At 41.5% G+C, this 17819-nt stretch overlaps 1 protein-coding gene across 1 annotated transcript in view; it reads left to right on the top strand.

Moving 5' to 3' along the window:
* Positions 1 to 17819, top strand: part of LOC147032500 (gephyrin-like) — a 194093-nt gene that overhangs the window by 66507 nt on the left and 109767 nt on the right. Inside the window, exons 7-10 of the mRNA XM_085870185.1 lie at positions 12493 to 12675; positions 13358 to 13416; positions 13554 to 13734; positions 13963 to 14084. Coding sequence (XP_085726311.1) covers positions 12493 to 12675; positions 13358 to 13416; positions 13554 to 13734; positions 13963 to 14084 — 545 coding nt within the window. The remainder of the gene's footprint in view (positions 1 to 12492; positions 12676 to 13357; positions 13417 to 13553; positions 13735 to 13962; positions 14085 to 17819) is intronic.

Here is a 17819-nt window from a genome sequence, read left to right as displayed (position 1 = left end):
AAAGTCTCCCGAACTGCACAAAAACGTTTACTCTCTCTCTCTCCCTGCCACAATTTTTACAGGTAGTTACAGTGCCTTCAGAAAGTTTTCACACCCCTTGACTTTTTCACATTTTGTTGTGTTACATCCTGAATTTAAAGTTGATTAAATTTCAATTTTTTGTGAAAATACCCCATAATGACAAAATGAAAACATGTTTTTAGAAATTCTTACAAATTTATGAAAAATGAAAAGCTGAAATATCATGTGTCAATAAGTAAACCCCCTGAATCAATACTTTGTGGAAGCACCTTTGGCAGCGATTACAGCTTCGAGTCTTCTTGGATATGTTTGTATCAGCTTTGAGCATCTGGATTTGGGGATTTTCTTCCATTCTTCCTTTCTTATTTGCTCAAGCTCTGTCAAATTGCATGGGGAGTGTCAGTGAACAGCAATCTTCAAGTCTTTCCACAGATTAATTATCAATGGGATTCAAGTCTGGGCTTTGGCTGGGCCACTCAAGGGCTTTCGCGTTCTTGTTCTGATGCCATTCCACTGTTTCTTTGTCTGTATGCTTGGGGTCGTTGTCCTGTTGAAACGTACATCTTTGCTGCAGTGTAAGGTCTTTTTCACTCTGAAGCAGGTTCTCCCCAAAGATTTGCCTGTATTTGGCTCCATTCATTGCTCCCTCTGTCCTTACAAGTCTCCCAGTCCCTGTCGCTGAAAAGCATCCCCATAACATGATGCTGCCACCAGCATGCTTCACAGTAGGGATGGTGTTAGATGTGTGATGAGCTGTGCTCAGTTTCTGCCAGACATAGTATTTTGCATTCAGGCCAAAGAGTTCAATTTTCATCTCAGCAGACCACAAAATCTTTTGCCTCATGCTCTCAGAATCTTTCACGTGCCTTTTTGCAAACTCCAGGCGTGCTGTCATGTGCCTTTTTCTCAGGAGTGGCTTCCATCTGGCCACTCTTCCATAAAACCTCAAATTGTGAAGTGCTACAGAGTGTTGTCTTTCGGCAGGTTCTCCCATCTCAGCCAAGGAACTCTGTAGTTCTGTCAGAGTGGTCATTGGTTTTTAATCACCTCCCTGACCAAGGCTCTTATTGCCCGGTTTCTCAGTTTTGTCGGATGGCCAGCTCAAGGAAGAGTCTGGGTAAGTTCCATATTCTTTCAATTTCCTAATTATGGAGCTCACTGTGTTCTTGGGAGCTTTCAACACTAGAAATTGTTTTATATCCTTCCCCAGATCTATGCCTCCTCACAATTCTATCTCTGATTTCTGCAGACAGTTCCTTGGACTTAATGGTGGAGTTTCTGCTCTAACATGCACTGTCAACTGTGGGATCTTATATAGAAAGGTGTGTTTCTTTCTAAACCATGTCCAATCAATTGAATTGGCCACAGGTGGACTCCAATCAAGTTGTAGAGACATCTCAAGGATGATCAAAGGAAATTTGATGCACCTGAGCTCAAGTTGGAGTGTCAGCACAGGGGTTAAATACTTATTGACAAAAGACATTTATCTTATAATTTTTTATTAATTTGTAAAAAAAATTCAAAACATGTTTTCACTTTGTCATTTTTGGGTATTATGTGTAGATCTGTGACAAAAATATTAAAGAAATCCATTTTAAATTCAGGCTGTAGCACTACAAAATGTGACAAAAGTCGAGGGGTCTGAATACTTTCTGAAGGCAGTGTACATTTGGCTTAATTCTACTACAGTGAAGATCACATTTCAAACACTGGCGAGAAAAAACTTAATTTGGCTAAACTTGGGATCCTGAAAATATACCTGGTTTGTGGCGAGTGTGGGCCCAACGGCGGTTAAACCCTTTAGGATTCCAACCCCCACATGTTCTGCCATCTCCACCACTCATCTCTCACCCCCTGCCCACACCCCCCCCTCCCCAGTCCACATCAAGCCACCCACAACGTGCTCCCCTCCCCCTGACCCTTGCACTCGTATTCCTGCTCCCATTGTAAGTCAGGTGAATTTTAACCCACTGAGACATATTGTCCTGACAGCAACTCAAAGCAATACAAGAAGAACATGTGAGTCAGAAAATTGACTGTTTTTCACACCTGAGAATGTGGAGAAAGCTTTGTCCAGCCTCTCTCTCTCTGTCAGTTTTTGTTGTCCATCTCGGTTATGCAACTGTGCACATGCTGCTAATTGAAGGCTCTACATCTCAAACAAAAGGTCAAGAACATCTCCCTGGACATACATCAAACATTTGACACAGTCTGGCATCTTGTTGTGCTTGCCAAGCTTCCTGACTGTTCCTTCTTCACACCTGGTTTTCTGATTTACTCCACTTGTGCAGTCAAGCCATTTCTATCAGTAGAACATTCTTCTCTCCTCTCCTATCAGTGGCTGGAGTGCCCTGTGGCAGGTTGGGACCCAGTCTTGTTCCTCATCTCCAGAAACACCCTCTCCAATGCTCTGGAAAACCCTGCCTTCCATTTTGCAGATGACCCAGATTGGGTTATACAATACACTATCCAACTGACAGAAAGACAGCATCTGTTTCACTCTCTGCTGATCCAGAATTAGAATTGATTAAATGTTGGTCTGACAAAGGGAAGATGACTTTCAATCCTGGTAAGTCTCACACTGTTGCTCAGGAAGGATCATCAAACAAAACCTGCACCCATATACACTGAGTGTACAAAACATGAGGAAAGCCTGCTCTTTCCATGAAATAGACTGATCAGGTGGATCCAGGTGAAAGCTATGATCCCTTATTGATTGCACCTGTTAAATCCACTTCAATCAGTGTAGGTGAAGGGAAGGAGACAAGTTAAATAAGGATTTTTAAGCCTTGAGATGATTAAGACATGGATTGTGTACGTGTACCATTCAGAGAGTGAATGGGAAAGACAAAAGGTTTAAGTGCTTTTGAACGGAATGCGGTGTGGTGGTAGGTGCCAGGCACACTGGCTTGAGTGTGTCAAGAACTGGAATGCTACTGGGTTTTTCATGCTCAACAGTTTCCTATGTGTATCAAGAATAGTCCACCACCCAAAAGACATCCAGCCAACGGCAGGCCAGTGGTCGAAAACAACTCAATGATGAAAGAAGCCAAAGGAAGCTGAGACGAATTGTGCAGAGCTGCAGATGGGCTACAGTTAGTCCACTGACAGTTCAGTACAACATTGGTGCCAAAAGACCCATAAAAGAATGCACAACTCGTTGTACCTCGACACGAATGGGGTATGGCAGTCGACAACCGCACAAAGTTTCACCAAAGAAACAAGAACCTGTGGTTGCAGTGGGTTGAGGAACAAACACACTGGACACTGGAGGATTGGAAAAACTGGTCTTATGAATCCGGTTCATATGAATATGAACCCGGTTCTTGCTGTTTCACAGTGATGGGAGGATTAGGGTATGGAGAAAACCACATGAGTACATGCATCCATCATGCCTTGTGTCAACATTGTAGGCTGGTGGTGGTGGGGTATGTTTTCATGATGGCATACATTGGGCCCCTTGAGAAAAGTAGAGCAACATTTGAATGCCACAGGATATCTGAACATCGTTGCCAATCAGGTGCATCCCTTCATGGCAGCAGTGTATCCATCTGTGAATGGATACAATGTGAATGAATGTGAATGAGCATCTGTGGGATGAGATTGAATGAGCTATTAAGAGTAGAGATCCACTGCCAGCCAACTTGACACAACTGTGGGAAGTGTTGCAGTCAACATGGGCCAACATCCCTTTGGAACGCTTTCAACACATTGTCGAGTCCATGCCCTGACAAACAGGCTGTTCTGAGGGCAAAAGGGGATGCAACTCAATATTAGGAAGGTGTTCCTAATATTTTGTACACGAAGTGTGCATCAATAGTCAGCAACTGGAATACGTTCAGTTTCTTGAACTTCCAGGCCTCACCAGCAATTACCTCTCCTGGGCTGACCATCTAGTAAAGCTAACATTGTGAAACATAGTGGGGCAGATTAAGTCAGTATCCCACAAGAATCTTTCAGTTGATGGTACAAGCTCCAAATTTGGTATACATGTGCTCCAGGACCCATTCTCTCAGAAAAGTACGTTACCCGCGTTGAAAAACAAAATGGCCGCCATTTTTCAAGATGGCCGTCTCATAAAATAGGAAAAAGGGTTTTCAGTGCTAAACATCTATAAATAGGAACATGCTATTGATCGAAATGTTCAACAGATTGTATTTTGACTGGAGAAATATATTTTGGCACTAATATTCGAAAATGGTTACCAGTTTTCAAGATGGTGGCCATTGCGTAACTTAAAATCAGTACTTTTGTAGCTGTCTTACAAAATCATCACAGATATTGCTGGGCAACATCTGTGATCATGTATTGAGGTGATGCGGTCAAGCTCTATTACATTATGTGAATAAGAGTGATGTTAAAGCACAACCAGGGCACACTGGTGACATTACTGCTGTGAGACTCAGCATGGGGGTTCAGTGTCGGCTTATAGTGTACTACTTGTAGCTGGAGTTTACTAATCTAAACTGTAGTTTGTAGTATACTTGAGTGTCCCAAATGCTATCTAATAAGCCCCTGTATATATATATATATATATATATATATATATATATATATATATATATATATATATATATATATATATATATATATATATATATATATATATTTCAGCTAGAAGTATAGCTAGTTGTAGTATTACACTATTAGATAGCCGCGCCTGAATTGACAGGATGTGCCAGTGCGGGAGAGCCGAGCCAAAGGTAACGGGGCTTCAGTTACCCGGAAGGTGTACAGATCGCACGGGACTTAAATGGCACTGGATGAACGATCGGGCTAGGTGTAGGGCATTTGTATGTATGAACCGAGTTGTATCCCATATCTCAATGTGCTTATATATTCTGTACGGTTAGGTGGTAAAAGGATAAACCCTCGGCCTTAACCTGTTCAATATGTCCACTAATAATCCGTTGAGTTGTACTCCTAAAACTGACTGGAGGAAGTGTTGCCTCTGTCAGACTGATACAAAAGAAGAGTTGAAGTCTCCCCCAACCCGTTATGAGTGTAGTTCTGATGGTTATTCCATGATAGCAAAAAACCTACCACAATTTCAGGCAATCCACCATTTACCGATCAGGTTAGACCCATCCAGATTGGATGAAGGAGGTGGTATTGAGGATACACTGAGGCGAAATAGTGCCAAGTACCACCAAAATTGTCACAAAATGTTTGACAGCTATAAACTTGAGCATGCCACTAAAAGAGCAGCTGAAATTCAAAATGATTCAGGAGAAGGGCACTCAAAAATGCGAAGAACTAACAAGGAAGTACAACGGTGTTTCCTATGTGAAAAGATACAACCAAAGTCAAAGTTGCAACAAGCCATGACCATGCAGCTAAATGAGAGGCTTAATGAATGTGCTCGCAATCTTAATGATGGCTAGCTTTTGGCTGTCTTGAGCAGTGGAGATGTGGTTGCCCTGGAACTGAAATACCACTACTCTTGCTTAACAGCTCTGTATCATAGAGAGAGGGCACACATTGCAGCCAAGAACAAAGACAAAGTCCAGTCATCCCAAGAAAAGGAAGTCTTCCCTTTGGTGTTCTCTGAACTTCTTACCCATGTCATTGAGACAAGAAACAGCAGTGATGGGCCTGTTTCGTTTCGACTTGCTAACTTGGTGAGTCTTTACAAGGAAAGACTTGAACAATTTGGAACAGATATACCTGATGTGAACTCTACCAGACTGAAAGAAAAGCTTTTGGCAGAGATACCTGCGTTGGAAACCTACAAGGATGGACGTGATGTTTATCTGACATTCAAGAAGGATGTAGGTCCTGTCATGTCCGAAACATCAACCTACTCTGATGCCATCATTCTCGCCAAAGCTGCCAAGATATTGCATAGGCACATGCTTGATCACAAATGTAAATATGAGAGCAATCTTCATGAGACTTCAGTATACGATTCATTACCTCCAGCTTTGCTCCAATTTGTCTGCATGATTGAACATGGAGCAGACATAAAGTCTCAACTGAGGTTTGGAGCAACTACAACTGACCTGGCTATGGCTCAGCTCCTTCAATACAACTGCTTTGCCAAATACAAAGAAAGTGTTGCCACACACAGGCATTCCAGAGACAGAGAAACCCCATTTCCGGTCTACATGGGGATGTCTGTTCATGCTAAGACAAGAAAGAGACACTGAGTAGAAATGCTCCATGACCATGGTCTCAGTATTCCATATGATCGAGTACTCGACATATCAGCTCAGCTGGGAGATGCAGCTGTAGCCAGATATGTAGAGGAAGGTGTGGTTTGTCCTCCCAAACTGAGGAAAGGTCTTTTCAGCACATCTGCGATGGATAACATCGACCATAATCCCTCTTCCACAACGGCAACCACATCATTCCATGGAACCAGCATATCCATCTTTCAACATCAGGAAATCAAGGAGAAGTACGGGAACCAATTCTAATTAAGAATACCAAAGTAAAGAAAGTCCCAGAAATCCCCGACTCGTATCCAAATGTCTATCCTGCGTTCTTCACAACAAAGAACCCTTCTCCTCCCAAAGGCAAAGTTACATATCTCTGCCAAGTCTCCCCCTAACCAATGAATATGAGTGGTTGCAGAAGATTAGCCTCACACAAGAAGTACATGACAATGTTAACATCACTTGGTCAGCCCATCATGCAGAGAAAAAGAGAGGTCTTTCATTTGAAGTGAGTATTACAGCACTTCTGCCCCTCCTTCGTGATGAAGCTCACTCAGTTACCACTGTAAGGCACTCCATGAACAAAGTCAGGTATACTATTGCACACCTCAACCCAGGACAGGTCCCTGTGATAACCGCAGACCAGCCTATTTATGCACTTATCAAACGAGTCCAGTGTCACTGGCCTGACCTGTATTGTGAGGATAAATTTGTTGTCATGTTTGGGGGCCTCCACATAGAGATGGCTGCTTTAAGGTCCATTGACCCTTCCACCCATTGCCCAGAGTTGTCAGCAGTTAACAAAATGTGGCTGCAAGATGGAATGCCGAGGGCGATGTAAATGCTATCGCTTCAGTCTCAAGTGTACACAGTTGTGTGCATGCAATGTGAGGACTAAATGATTGACTAATCCACCACGTGAATCAAAAGATGATAATTTCCTGCCGTATATGCTATATTATTCTTCATTTTTTCTTTTTGCAAAATGTAGCGCTAAAAGAGTCTGTCGTCATTTAATTCTGGCCATATCATCTTAGTTTTCAATAATTACGATTTTGTAAGTGCAGAAATGGATTTTTCTAACTCAAAAACATATATTTCGATGCATAGAACGTTAAAATCGCATTATTCCATCAAAATTTAGCTCAAACACAGATTCAAACCACTTCAAATGGAGGCCATGTTGAAAAATGCCGGCAATTTTGTTTTTCAACGTGGGTAACGTACTTTTCTGAGAGAATAGGTCCATGGAGCACATACCAAATTTGGTGCTTGTACCACCAAGTGAAAGATTATTTCAGTAATCTGCTGCACTAACACTCATTCTCCCATTAACCCACTCCTGGTTAAATCCCAAAATTGAGATCTACCATCCACCTGCTCTTTTTGTTCCTCTATTTTCTTGTTTTTCTAACTGCCTTATTGAGGCTGTTCAATCCCACTCTTCACTCTTGGGCTTCAAGCAAGCCAGTGGTGCACCACTACCTCATATCATCCTCCATTGCTACCTGCACTTTTTTCTCCCTCCACTAACCAAGCTGTTATCCCAACCCTCTTGCAGGTTATTGTGTTTCCTACCCTCCTCTCTCCTCTTTTCCTGTTTGTTGATTCCCTTGCTTGCTTGTCAGCATGTGTTCCCTCTGCCCCAATTCTAGATCTGAGTCTTGATCTTGTATAAAAGCCCTATTTTCCATATCGGAATGTTGTGAGCAATGTTCCAAAATGCCAACAGTGTTTCACACAGGTAAAAAGGCATTTAATAAAACGCCTGGTGTTGGCGTCGTGGTTCGGGTTGCTGGCTTGAGATCTTAGTGTCCTGAGTTTGAGCCCCTGTTGGCTGCTCAATTAACATCAGGTGTGGTTAACTCAGCCTGTCATGTTTATGAGGTTGGCAAAATGAATACCAGTACACTTGTATAGGGGCACAGCATCAGTGGCATAGTTGTGCCCCAACAAAATGATAGCTACCTGGCAGCCAAGCTGCCATATGCAAGAAGAAAATTGAATAAAACTATGATTGACCTTGTTTGGGAATATTTAATGTCATGAAGTGTATTTCTCTGATTAGAATGAAGAGTTGGTCTTGCTAGTGAATGCTCGTGTCCTTTTTTTATTTTTACTTACATCAATTTTCAAAGTTGCTTTAGTTTATTTATTTCATCTTTACTCCTTGTTTTTTTCCCCTATTATTTTCACTTTTCACCCAGTTCCAGTACCCATGACTTTTAATCATTTTAACTGAAACCTGACCCTCAACCCCCCCCCCCCTCCCTCCATTTAAAATCAGTTATTCTCACCTCCATGTGCTAAAGACGTCAAAACCCTAGTGACCAGTTGGATTATGTGGCAGGATGTCATCGGCTAAACAAGCTGGAATGCTGAAAAAGCCTATCAACAGCAAGCTGCTCACGGAGATCTATAAAAAGAGGCAAGCACAAAGCAATAGAATAAAAGGGAAACGCACACAAGTACACATCTGCCTGAATCAGAACAGGGCACAGCATGGATAATGATGGAATGGCTGTAATACAAATAAGCAAGGAACCTGATCTTTCTAGCTTTGGTGAGCACCTGTTGTCAGCTGTCAGACAGAACACCTGTTCCAGCTCATATACAGAGTGGCTCAGAAGCAAATGGTTATTAATGTGGATGTTGTTTTCACTAAATACGATCCAGAGAAATCTGTTAAAGCCTTTGGATGAGCATGATGACAGAAAGTCACATTCAGATTTGAGGCGAACATTTTGAGCTATCAAACAAACACCACTTCCTTTACAGTGGGATAAATACATGAGTAATCCCAAGAACAAGCCGTATTTGACTGTCTTTCTAAGCAAGAACTGGGTTGAACGACTGAGCACAAATCTACATCCTGGTCAGGTTTTTGATGGGTGGAGGCTTTTAAGATAAAGAAGAAGCACAGATGGTGAGGAATGAAAGAGTAAAGTTTCACAGCTGCAAGAAAACCATGAAGCAGACACATGATTGATCTTACTTGCTGCAAATGCAACGTACAAATAATTATTTGCATGATTTTTCATACAATTTGGTTGCCATACTTTGCATCGACCTCAGCTCTTACCTTAAAGGAGAACTGTGTTTGCAAACAGGTTTCAAGGAGAGATCAAAACTTAGCCATGTGAGCAAGATGTCTGAGACCCTGTTCAAAATTGTATCAATAGTTACTCCCAGCCTATGTATTCAGTGGTTGTGAGTAGAAAGAGCAAGACAAAGGAAATTGTTGTGCAGGACCCTAACAAACACACAGCACTGAATGATGTAAGAATGAGCTTTGTGTCAGAATTTAACTTGAGGAAAGAGTTGAATCATTTATCGCTGCACTCTATGCCAACAAACCTGAAGAGTGAATGTCCTTGCTGATTGCTTGTCATGCCAGAAGCAGGGAAGAAATTCTTTTCTTTCACCAACAAAGAACCATAAGGGTAGCAAATTATCAAACCTACGGAGAAATGCTTTCGTGCCAGAAATTTCATCACCCTTTGGCAATGGGTGGCATAATGATCATGGGGTGATGCTGCCCACACGCATGACAGTCCCCCGCTCCTCATTTGTTATTGGTGTTTACAAGGTGTCGCTGCACAAATGGCTGCAAAAGAAACTAAATATGCTGTGCATGCCCAAAGGCAAGACATTTTACTGCTGGAGATTATTTTCAGAAACCACACAAGACAGCCAATGAAGATGAAGGTAATGATGATGATAGCTAGGTAATTAGTGCAAACCATGGGCATTAACTTAATATTGACTCTTACATACAACTGCATAGTTTCTGGACAAACATTGCATGCAAGAACACATTGGTGCATCCTTAATAAAAGTGCAATGCTTCTGAATTAAAATCTAAATTTTAGCAATATGTTGTACTTTGTTAGATGTACAAACTTGCAGGAAACATCTTTAGAACTTTATGATACAGCTTTCAAGAATCCAACCTCATTGTTCGATCCATTTTTTTGGAATAGTAACAGTTCTCAAACCAATAACACACTATTTAATATGTCCCCCTTTATTGTAGAGTAAAACCCAATTATTACATATGCCACCGAAGGTGGATGGAGGTTATGTTTTCACCTCTGTCTGTCTGTCTGTCTGTCTGTTTATTTGTCTGTGAGCAGGATATATCAAAAGGTTATGGACAAATTCAGACGAAACTTGGTGGACAGTTGGGTGTATGACGATGACAAACTGTTTAGCTGCTGGTGAAGATCTAGATCCAGATCCGGATACTAATACTTCTAAAGTGATTCTTCAGCATTGAGAGATTGGGCCAAAAACGATATTCAGTATAGCATGATATTTCAAAAAGTTGTAAATGGATTATAACAAAACTTGATGGATGAGTTGGTAAAGTGACATGAACAAGCCGATTAGATTTTGGTTCAGGTTCAGATCTACATCCAGCCCATCAGTGGGATACAAAATGTAAATTGTTCAGCCTGGTGGAGGTACACACTCTACCAAGTGCTGTTCTAGTTCTGTATGTTTTCGTAAAGCAGCCGTCCCTCCCAATTTATACCATAGGTTAATGTTAATGTTTATTTTCCTGTATCCAAATGAAAGGGAGCTTTGCAACTACCTCTTACTCCTTAGTTGCTCTTGTTTGGAGCCAATATGTGGGCTGCACTATGGTTCAAGAAGTTCTTGCTTCAGGCCTTATATACATAAATAGATCACCACACCCCTTCTAGGATTTACTAGGAAAACACATGTCAAATAAAATTATCTGGATAGGGTGTTGGTGGTGGTTGTGTACTGCAGGATAATACTATTCCAGGATTGGCTCCTGGATGATAGTTTTGAAATTTCAGGAGATATGTTTGAAGAACCTATTCTCAGGCATAGAGCGAGGTTATTTAATTCGTTTATAGACTAATGAAATGTCATTACCCCACGCATGCGAAGCGAAAAGTGGGGTTAAGCAATTGGTTCTTGTCCATCAGTCCATCTGTCTGTAAACATCAGTTTATGATCGAGAAATAACTTATTTAAATCGAATGTAATATTTTGAACTCAAATCGGAAAGCAAACATGTCGTCTTACAGTACTTTGTCTAAATTTGTCCCGATTGTGCATGCGTATAGAGGAGTGAGATAATATTTTTATTGTGCCTGCCTGGCAGTCAAACAAAATTGAAAATCATTCCAAACAGGAAACTTACTGTTTTTAAGGATGTCATAAAGGACACAAACAACAGGCATGAATAACTAATGTAACGAGTTTGATAGGGTGGTGTAATAGACACTGCGTAAACAACGGTAAATTCCAGAATTAATTAATTTTACGACTTTTACAATCTTTATTTTATTTAAATTGAATTATATACTTGAACACCAGAGAACACAAATTGCTTTCTTTGCACTTTCAAAACCATTCTGTTTGGCAGTACTTGAACATGTGAAGTAAGGTGGTGTATAATGGTGATATATATGACTGCTTCAATAGTGCTAAACTTCCGGAATTTTTAAACGATCTTTTAAATCATTGTTTTCATAAAATTGATGTACAGTATGTACAAAACACTGCGTGGGGTAACATGTTCTATGAACTCTCTCGTTGTCATTCGTTTATAGACGACAGTGTTTATATATTTCACTGGTTTATATTTGTTATTCAGAGGTTGGCCTTTTTTGTGTTCCCTCGTGAACCTACACCTGTTGGCGAGAACCCAGGTTCAATTCCATAAAATTTGTTGATTTGTCCATTATCTACTAATGTCCTTGCAATTCCTGTAAGTGTGCACTGGTGTTTATTAATGGCCTTGCCATGCATGTGATATATCTTCAAAGTCTGCTTCCAGCCTCCAAGCCAGACCTGGAGGCTGGACAAAATTTTTGGAGCATGCTTTTCAAGCATCTTCTTGTCATTGTTATTGTTGTTTTGTATCGATCTGCGTTGATTTTAGTTACTCGTGCAGGAGCATCTGAGATTGCCATAAAATAATGATAAAAAATAAACAAATAAAAAACAGCGGAATGCTGTCATTCAGGCCACCATTTTTTCTATGTGGTGCAAACTTAACTTTTATCAACTTACAAGGCCTTTGTCTTCAGCTGATTGGAGTACTGCACATCTCTCCCATTTTGGCTGGTGCCCCTGCCTCACATCTAGCACTGCTTGATGGAGTAGAAACCAAGGCCCTCAAAATCATTGGTATCTCCCACAATGAAATCGAGTCTCTGGGCCTGTTACTCTTGCATTGCGGACAGGTTGGTGGCTTCTCCGTCTTCTACCGCCTCCTTATTAGTCTTCCACCCTCCGCCCTTTCCTTGCTGTCACCCACCCCTCCACCCAGGTTTTTGCTGTGTGCACATGGCCTGCCAGTAACCCACTTCTGGTGAAACTCCCAAAATCCAGGCTCACTTCTCATCTCCACTCATTCATTCCTCTTATTTCCCCGCCTGTGAAACCAACTTCCTCAGTCTGTTCAGTCTCATTCTTCCCTTCGAGGCTTCAAGACAGCTGTTCACCACCACAGGTCATCCCCCATCCATACTCATGATCATTTGTTCCATCCTCAGTTTTCCCTTCCTTTTCTTGCTGTGTTTGAGCTTGTATCTCACTTGTTCACACTGTGTGTCCTCCTCCGCCTCCCCATGATCTCAATCTTCCATTTGCCAATAATTGTTCCAAGGATTCCTCTGTTGTGCCCCTTTACCCTGCTGTTGGTATGTTTACTCCCTTTCCACTATGTTTTTCTTGTTCTATTATGTTCTTATCCGTTCTTTGTTTTATCTCTTCAACGAGCCTCAACTTTGCATATAGAGCATAGTATGCTTTATTTCATCATTAAAAAAAAACGATTAGAAACATGTGCATGCTTTCAACCAGGACAGCATTTTTTGTCATGTAGAGCAAGGTGCACAATGTTTAATTTAAAAGGGGAGATAGCTCTTCTGTTGTCACACAATTGCAGCTCTAACATCTGCTGCAACTACTACATCATGCTTTCACCTGACCTCCACAGTTTTTTTTTTTCTCTTTTGCTGTTGACCCTCTGATATGAAATTTATTTCCACTTAAAATGAGATAGGTTCTCCACACCTTTCTTCAATTCACACTGCAAAACCTCATATAACTTGCAATACAAAATTTTGCACAGCTCACTAATGCATATTCCATTTTTACATCCCCCTTTGAATGTGATTGTGCCCTGGCAGGGCACAGAAGAACTGGAAGTACGTGTTCTCATCCAAGCGAGACCTGGACAAGATATCCGGTACAAGTTTTGCCTGCTGTTTATTAACATTATTGTTGGGGTTGTTGTTATGTATTGTTCAGAATTGAAGTTAGTATCTGGTGCATTTCAATGAAGTCATTTGAGATCACATGAGGCCCAGTTCCTAACAGCCGTAGGGCGGCGTTCATGGGGCTGCCTCTCAGGTGCATCGGTCATGATATAAAACGTGGAGAGTGCGTTTTAGCTAAAGGAACGCACATGGGACCTTCAGAAGTTGGTCTACTTGCCACACTGGGTGCTATTGATGTGGACGTGCACAAATTCCCTGTCATTGCTGTCATGGCCACAGGAAATGAGGTGAGGAATTGGGCCTTCTCAGGTCAGGCCTACATTTCATATATATATATATATATATATATATATATATATATATATATATATATATATATATATATATATATATATATATATATATATATATATATATATATATATATATATATGGATTTCATAGCCTCATACCATTTCTGTTTGTAACCCTATCTGTTTTAACTTTCACTACCACACTGCCTCTCCCTTTCTCAGCTATTGCCACCCGAGGAAAGTTTGCAGCCAGGAAAGGTGCGGGACAGCAGCCGTGCCACACTTCTTTCTGTCATCCAGGAGCATGGGTACCCAACTATAGACCTTGGCATCGTTGGTGACAAGTGAGGGTCCAGGAACAGTGATAAGCTGTCCCAGTTCTCTTTTATTGCACATGGGATTTTTTTAAAGACAGTTGTTTAACAGCGGTATTTATTTGTCCCCAAACTGAAGCCTTGGTTCTGAGGACACAAATTTCACTCCATTTGTGAAACCAAAGAAGCTGTTACTGGGGATTATATTTTTCAATATTTTTTTCCCCTTTTTTATATACAGAAATCTAGACTAGGGGAGGAGCTAAACGACAAATGGCAGCACGCTCCCAAATTGACAGAAAGCAAAGGGGAACAGGACGGGAATGCATTATACATGACACATAAATGTCAGAAAAAAAGGGAGTGAGGGGGCATGTACTCAGTGAGAGTGGAAAGCATAGTCGTTTGCATGTGAAAAAGTATGAGATGATCATGGGCAGCACTTTGAAGGACTGTAGGGAGGTGTACGAGACAATAGACTCAGGAAGTCCATTGAATACATAAGAGAATAGAAGGCTAATAATATAATGTTCCCTTTCAAAGACTTTTACAAAGGAGGAGGCCATTCGGTCTGCACTATGGTTACCAATGGATGCTTATTTGTCCATGCTTTATCCCTTTTTAAATGCTAAATGTCAAGCAAGGAAGCAGCACATATAATTTTTTTAAGTCTTTGTTATGACTCAGCCACGGTTCAAACCACTGCCCTCCGAGAGTCAGAGCAGACACTCCAACCATTACGCCACCAAATCTGGTAAAGGAATGGAGGTGATTCACCTTAGAATTGGATAAGGTTACCAGGTTGTGGGATTCTGGAAGGATACATGTGATCTGAGTGGGTTTGGGAGGGACAGAGAGATGAAGGGGTGACAGTAGCAAAGCCAGAAGTGAGGCAATAAAATATAAAAATGGGAGTCCACCAACCTACTGTGGTGTGCAAGAAGCAGTTGTCCTGTCGAGATATCTATATTAAAAAATTACCCCCGTGCAGGAGTGACGGTTATCTCTGCGAGAAAATATATTGCCTCCTGAAGGTAGGGCAGTTTTTGCAAACTTTGAAGTCACGTGACGTGAAAACGAAAGCGAATATCGAAAATCCGGCGTGACCAAATTTAGATATTGTCCCATAGATTAATATGCCACAATCAAATTCAAGATCGCTTGAGAAATGTAGGGGGAGATAGATTTTGAAAATTGTCATTTTCGCATTTTTTGCCAACTTTGAAGTCACGTGACACGAAAACGAAAGAAAATGTCGAAAATCCGGCCTAATCAAAATTTAGATATTGTTCCATAGATTCAGATGGCACAATCAAATTCAAGATCGCTTGAGAAATGGCAGAGGAGATAGAATTTGAAAATCGTCATTTTCGCAAGTTCAAAGGCCTCGTGACCTTGACCTTGACCTTCGGTGACCTTGAAAGTCATACCATCGTGTACGTCTCATCGACCTCTATCAGGATCACTAATGACCAGATCTCCCGCTTTAACTTCATTGTGAACAGACGGACGTCACCTCTCCTCTCAACACCAATATTATTAGGTCATGCTCGAAGAGATGACCTAAAAATTAAGGAAGGTTTGTGTATGATTACATGGGCACACTTTGTGAAACTGCAATTGCTATCTTGCAATGCTGGATATCCCTGCACGGAGTGCAGGATCTCTCAGGAATCCCTTTTTATTCTTTCCCCACAGATTAGCTATCGCCACTCTGCCTCGGAAATGGAAAGCCCAAATTGGAAGGAGTGCTTGAGATGTAAGGTGCAAATGCCAACTTGTGATGCTGGATATTCCTGCATGGAGTGTAGGATCTCTCGGGAATCCCTTTTCATTCTTGCCCCATAGATCAGCCATCACCGCTATGCCTAGGAAATGGAAAGCCCAAATTGGAAGGAGTACTCGAGATACGAGGAGTCAGAGGGCATGCAGAGATGAGGAGTACCACTCTCAACGAGTTGAACAGCAACAACAGCATCAGGCCTCTGCTAGGGAAAGAGAAGCTGCAGAGCACCACTCTAAACGAGTTGACCAAGACTGATAGCATCACGCCTCTGCAAGAGAAGAGGAAATTGAGGCGCACCTGCTCCCAAAGACAGCGTCTTGATACTGGCCAGCACGCAAAGATTGGTATTCCCGTCACCGAAGCAACGGGCCGATATGCTCGTTCCAATAGCTTGGAGAGCCTTGAACTCAATTGCCTTCAGGGGATAAAATGATTAGTAGCTGCACCAGCCCAGAGTGGTGAGTCATACCCCATGACACTTTGTATTAAAGCTTAATACATGATAATGAGCTCTGAACAGCTAAGAATGGACAGAGCTCGAAGGAGAATACCGAGGTGTCAAACTCCTGAGAAGCCAGTTTGGTGATGTGGTCTGACAAAGACAGGTGATTCCCATCAATTGGGTTTGCCTTTTAGATGGAAATCTAGCCATTAATACACATTTCTTTTAAGCCATTTGACTTTTAAGCCATTTAACCCATGACAAATATAATTAAATTGGTCCTCGACCTATTTTTTTTCACTTTCAGTCAGAGGACACAAATGCCAGTTGTGTAGGGGTAGGTTTGAACCCCTTCTATTCTTTCCAGAAAAACGACCTCCAACTTCTTTGCATGTGAGACAGAAGTATATGCAAAGTCAGAGGACCAATAATGGATTGATATGCAAAATATTTTCAGCTTTTAAATGTCTTAGAAATTGCCATCTTAGCAAAAATAGTTGTCATATTGAGGATATCAATGAAAAATACAAATCCATAGCATTACAAAGAGATTTTTAAACACTCTTAAGCCGCTGTCACACCTTGACGATTTAGCCAGCGTATGCCGATTTATGAAAAATTTGTCTAAATCGCTGGCACACGTCGAATACGTTATGGGTACGTTTTGTATACGTTAAGACAACGCTGAAAAACACTGCCATAAGTCGTAGTACGCTGGCTTTAAACGTTGTACTTTTGGGTTGTCCTCAAATTTTTTCATGTTTGAAATTTTACGATGTATGCCGGCGTATGACTCACACGTTCTGCTACGCTGGCCATAAGTTGTAGGCACGTTATGCGATCGTTGACACACGTCGACACACGTTACTTGTAAGTTACTCATAAGTCGAAACACGTCGAGGTAATGGTTAGCGTACCCGAAACTTATTTCTAACCTATGAGTAATGTTTTGTAAGCACGCTACACGAACGTTGTTCACACTTCGCAACACGTTACTTGAAAAAGACGTAGAAGTATTTGACGTCCTCAGGACGACAACAGAACTTAATGAACGCGTTTCTAACTTACAGATACCGTATAATCGCGTATTGGCAGCGATTAGGGGAATTGGTATATAAAAGGGGCTTCGCAGGAGGAACCTGTCTTTTTTTTAGACTTCGTGGTGAGTACATGTCCATGTCATTCCGAGAGATGGAGGATATGGCAACGCTGAGACGACAATACCTACCTGTCCTCGAACATCAACATGACCTCATCGAGTTGACACTGCACCAGTTGCATGCCAATAGAGCCGGGAGAAGAAGACGTGAACGGAGGAGAAGGAACTGGGTCAGACCACGGATCGGGAGGCGACGCCATTACGGCATATTTGACCAGCTCATGGTGGAACTCCGGAACGAGGACCATGCATCCTTCATCAACTTCCTGCAAAATCAACTAGCCAGAGTGGGTCCAAGGATAACCAAGCATTATTATTAAATCATTTCAATAGTCCAGTGGAAGCGATTTAGCTCATTCAATGGAAACAATTTCAATT

Source organism: Eptatretus burgeri, chromosome 2, assembly GCF_056783735.1.
Source record: "Eptatretus burgeri isolate ZD-2024b chromosome 2, Ebu_testis_v1, whole genome shotgun sequence".
Taxonomy (NCBI): domain Eukaryota; kingdom Metazoa; phylum Chordata; class Myxini; order Myxiniformes; family Myxinidae; genus Eptatretus; species Eptatretus burgeri.
Note: the sequence above shows the minus strand (reverse complement) of the source record. Positions and strands in the feature narration are given on the sequence as shown.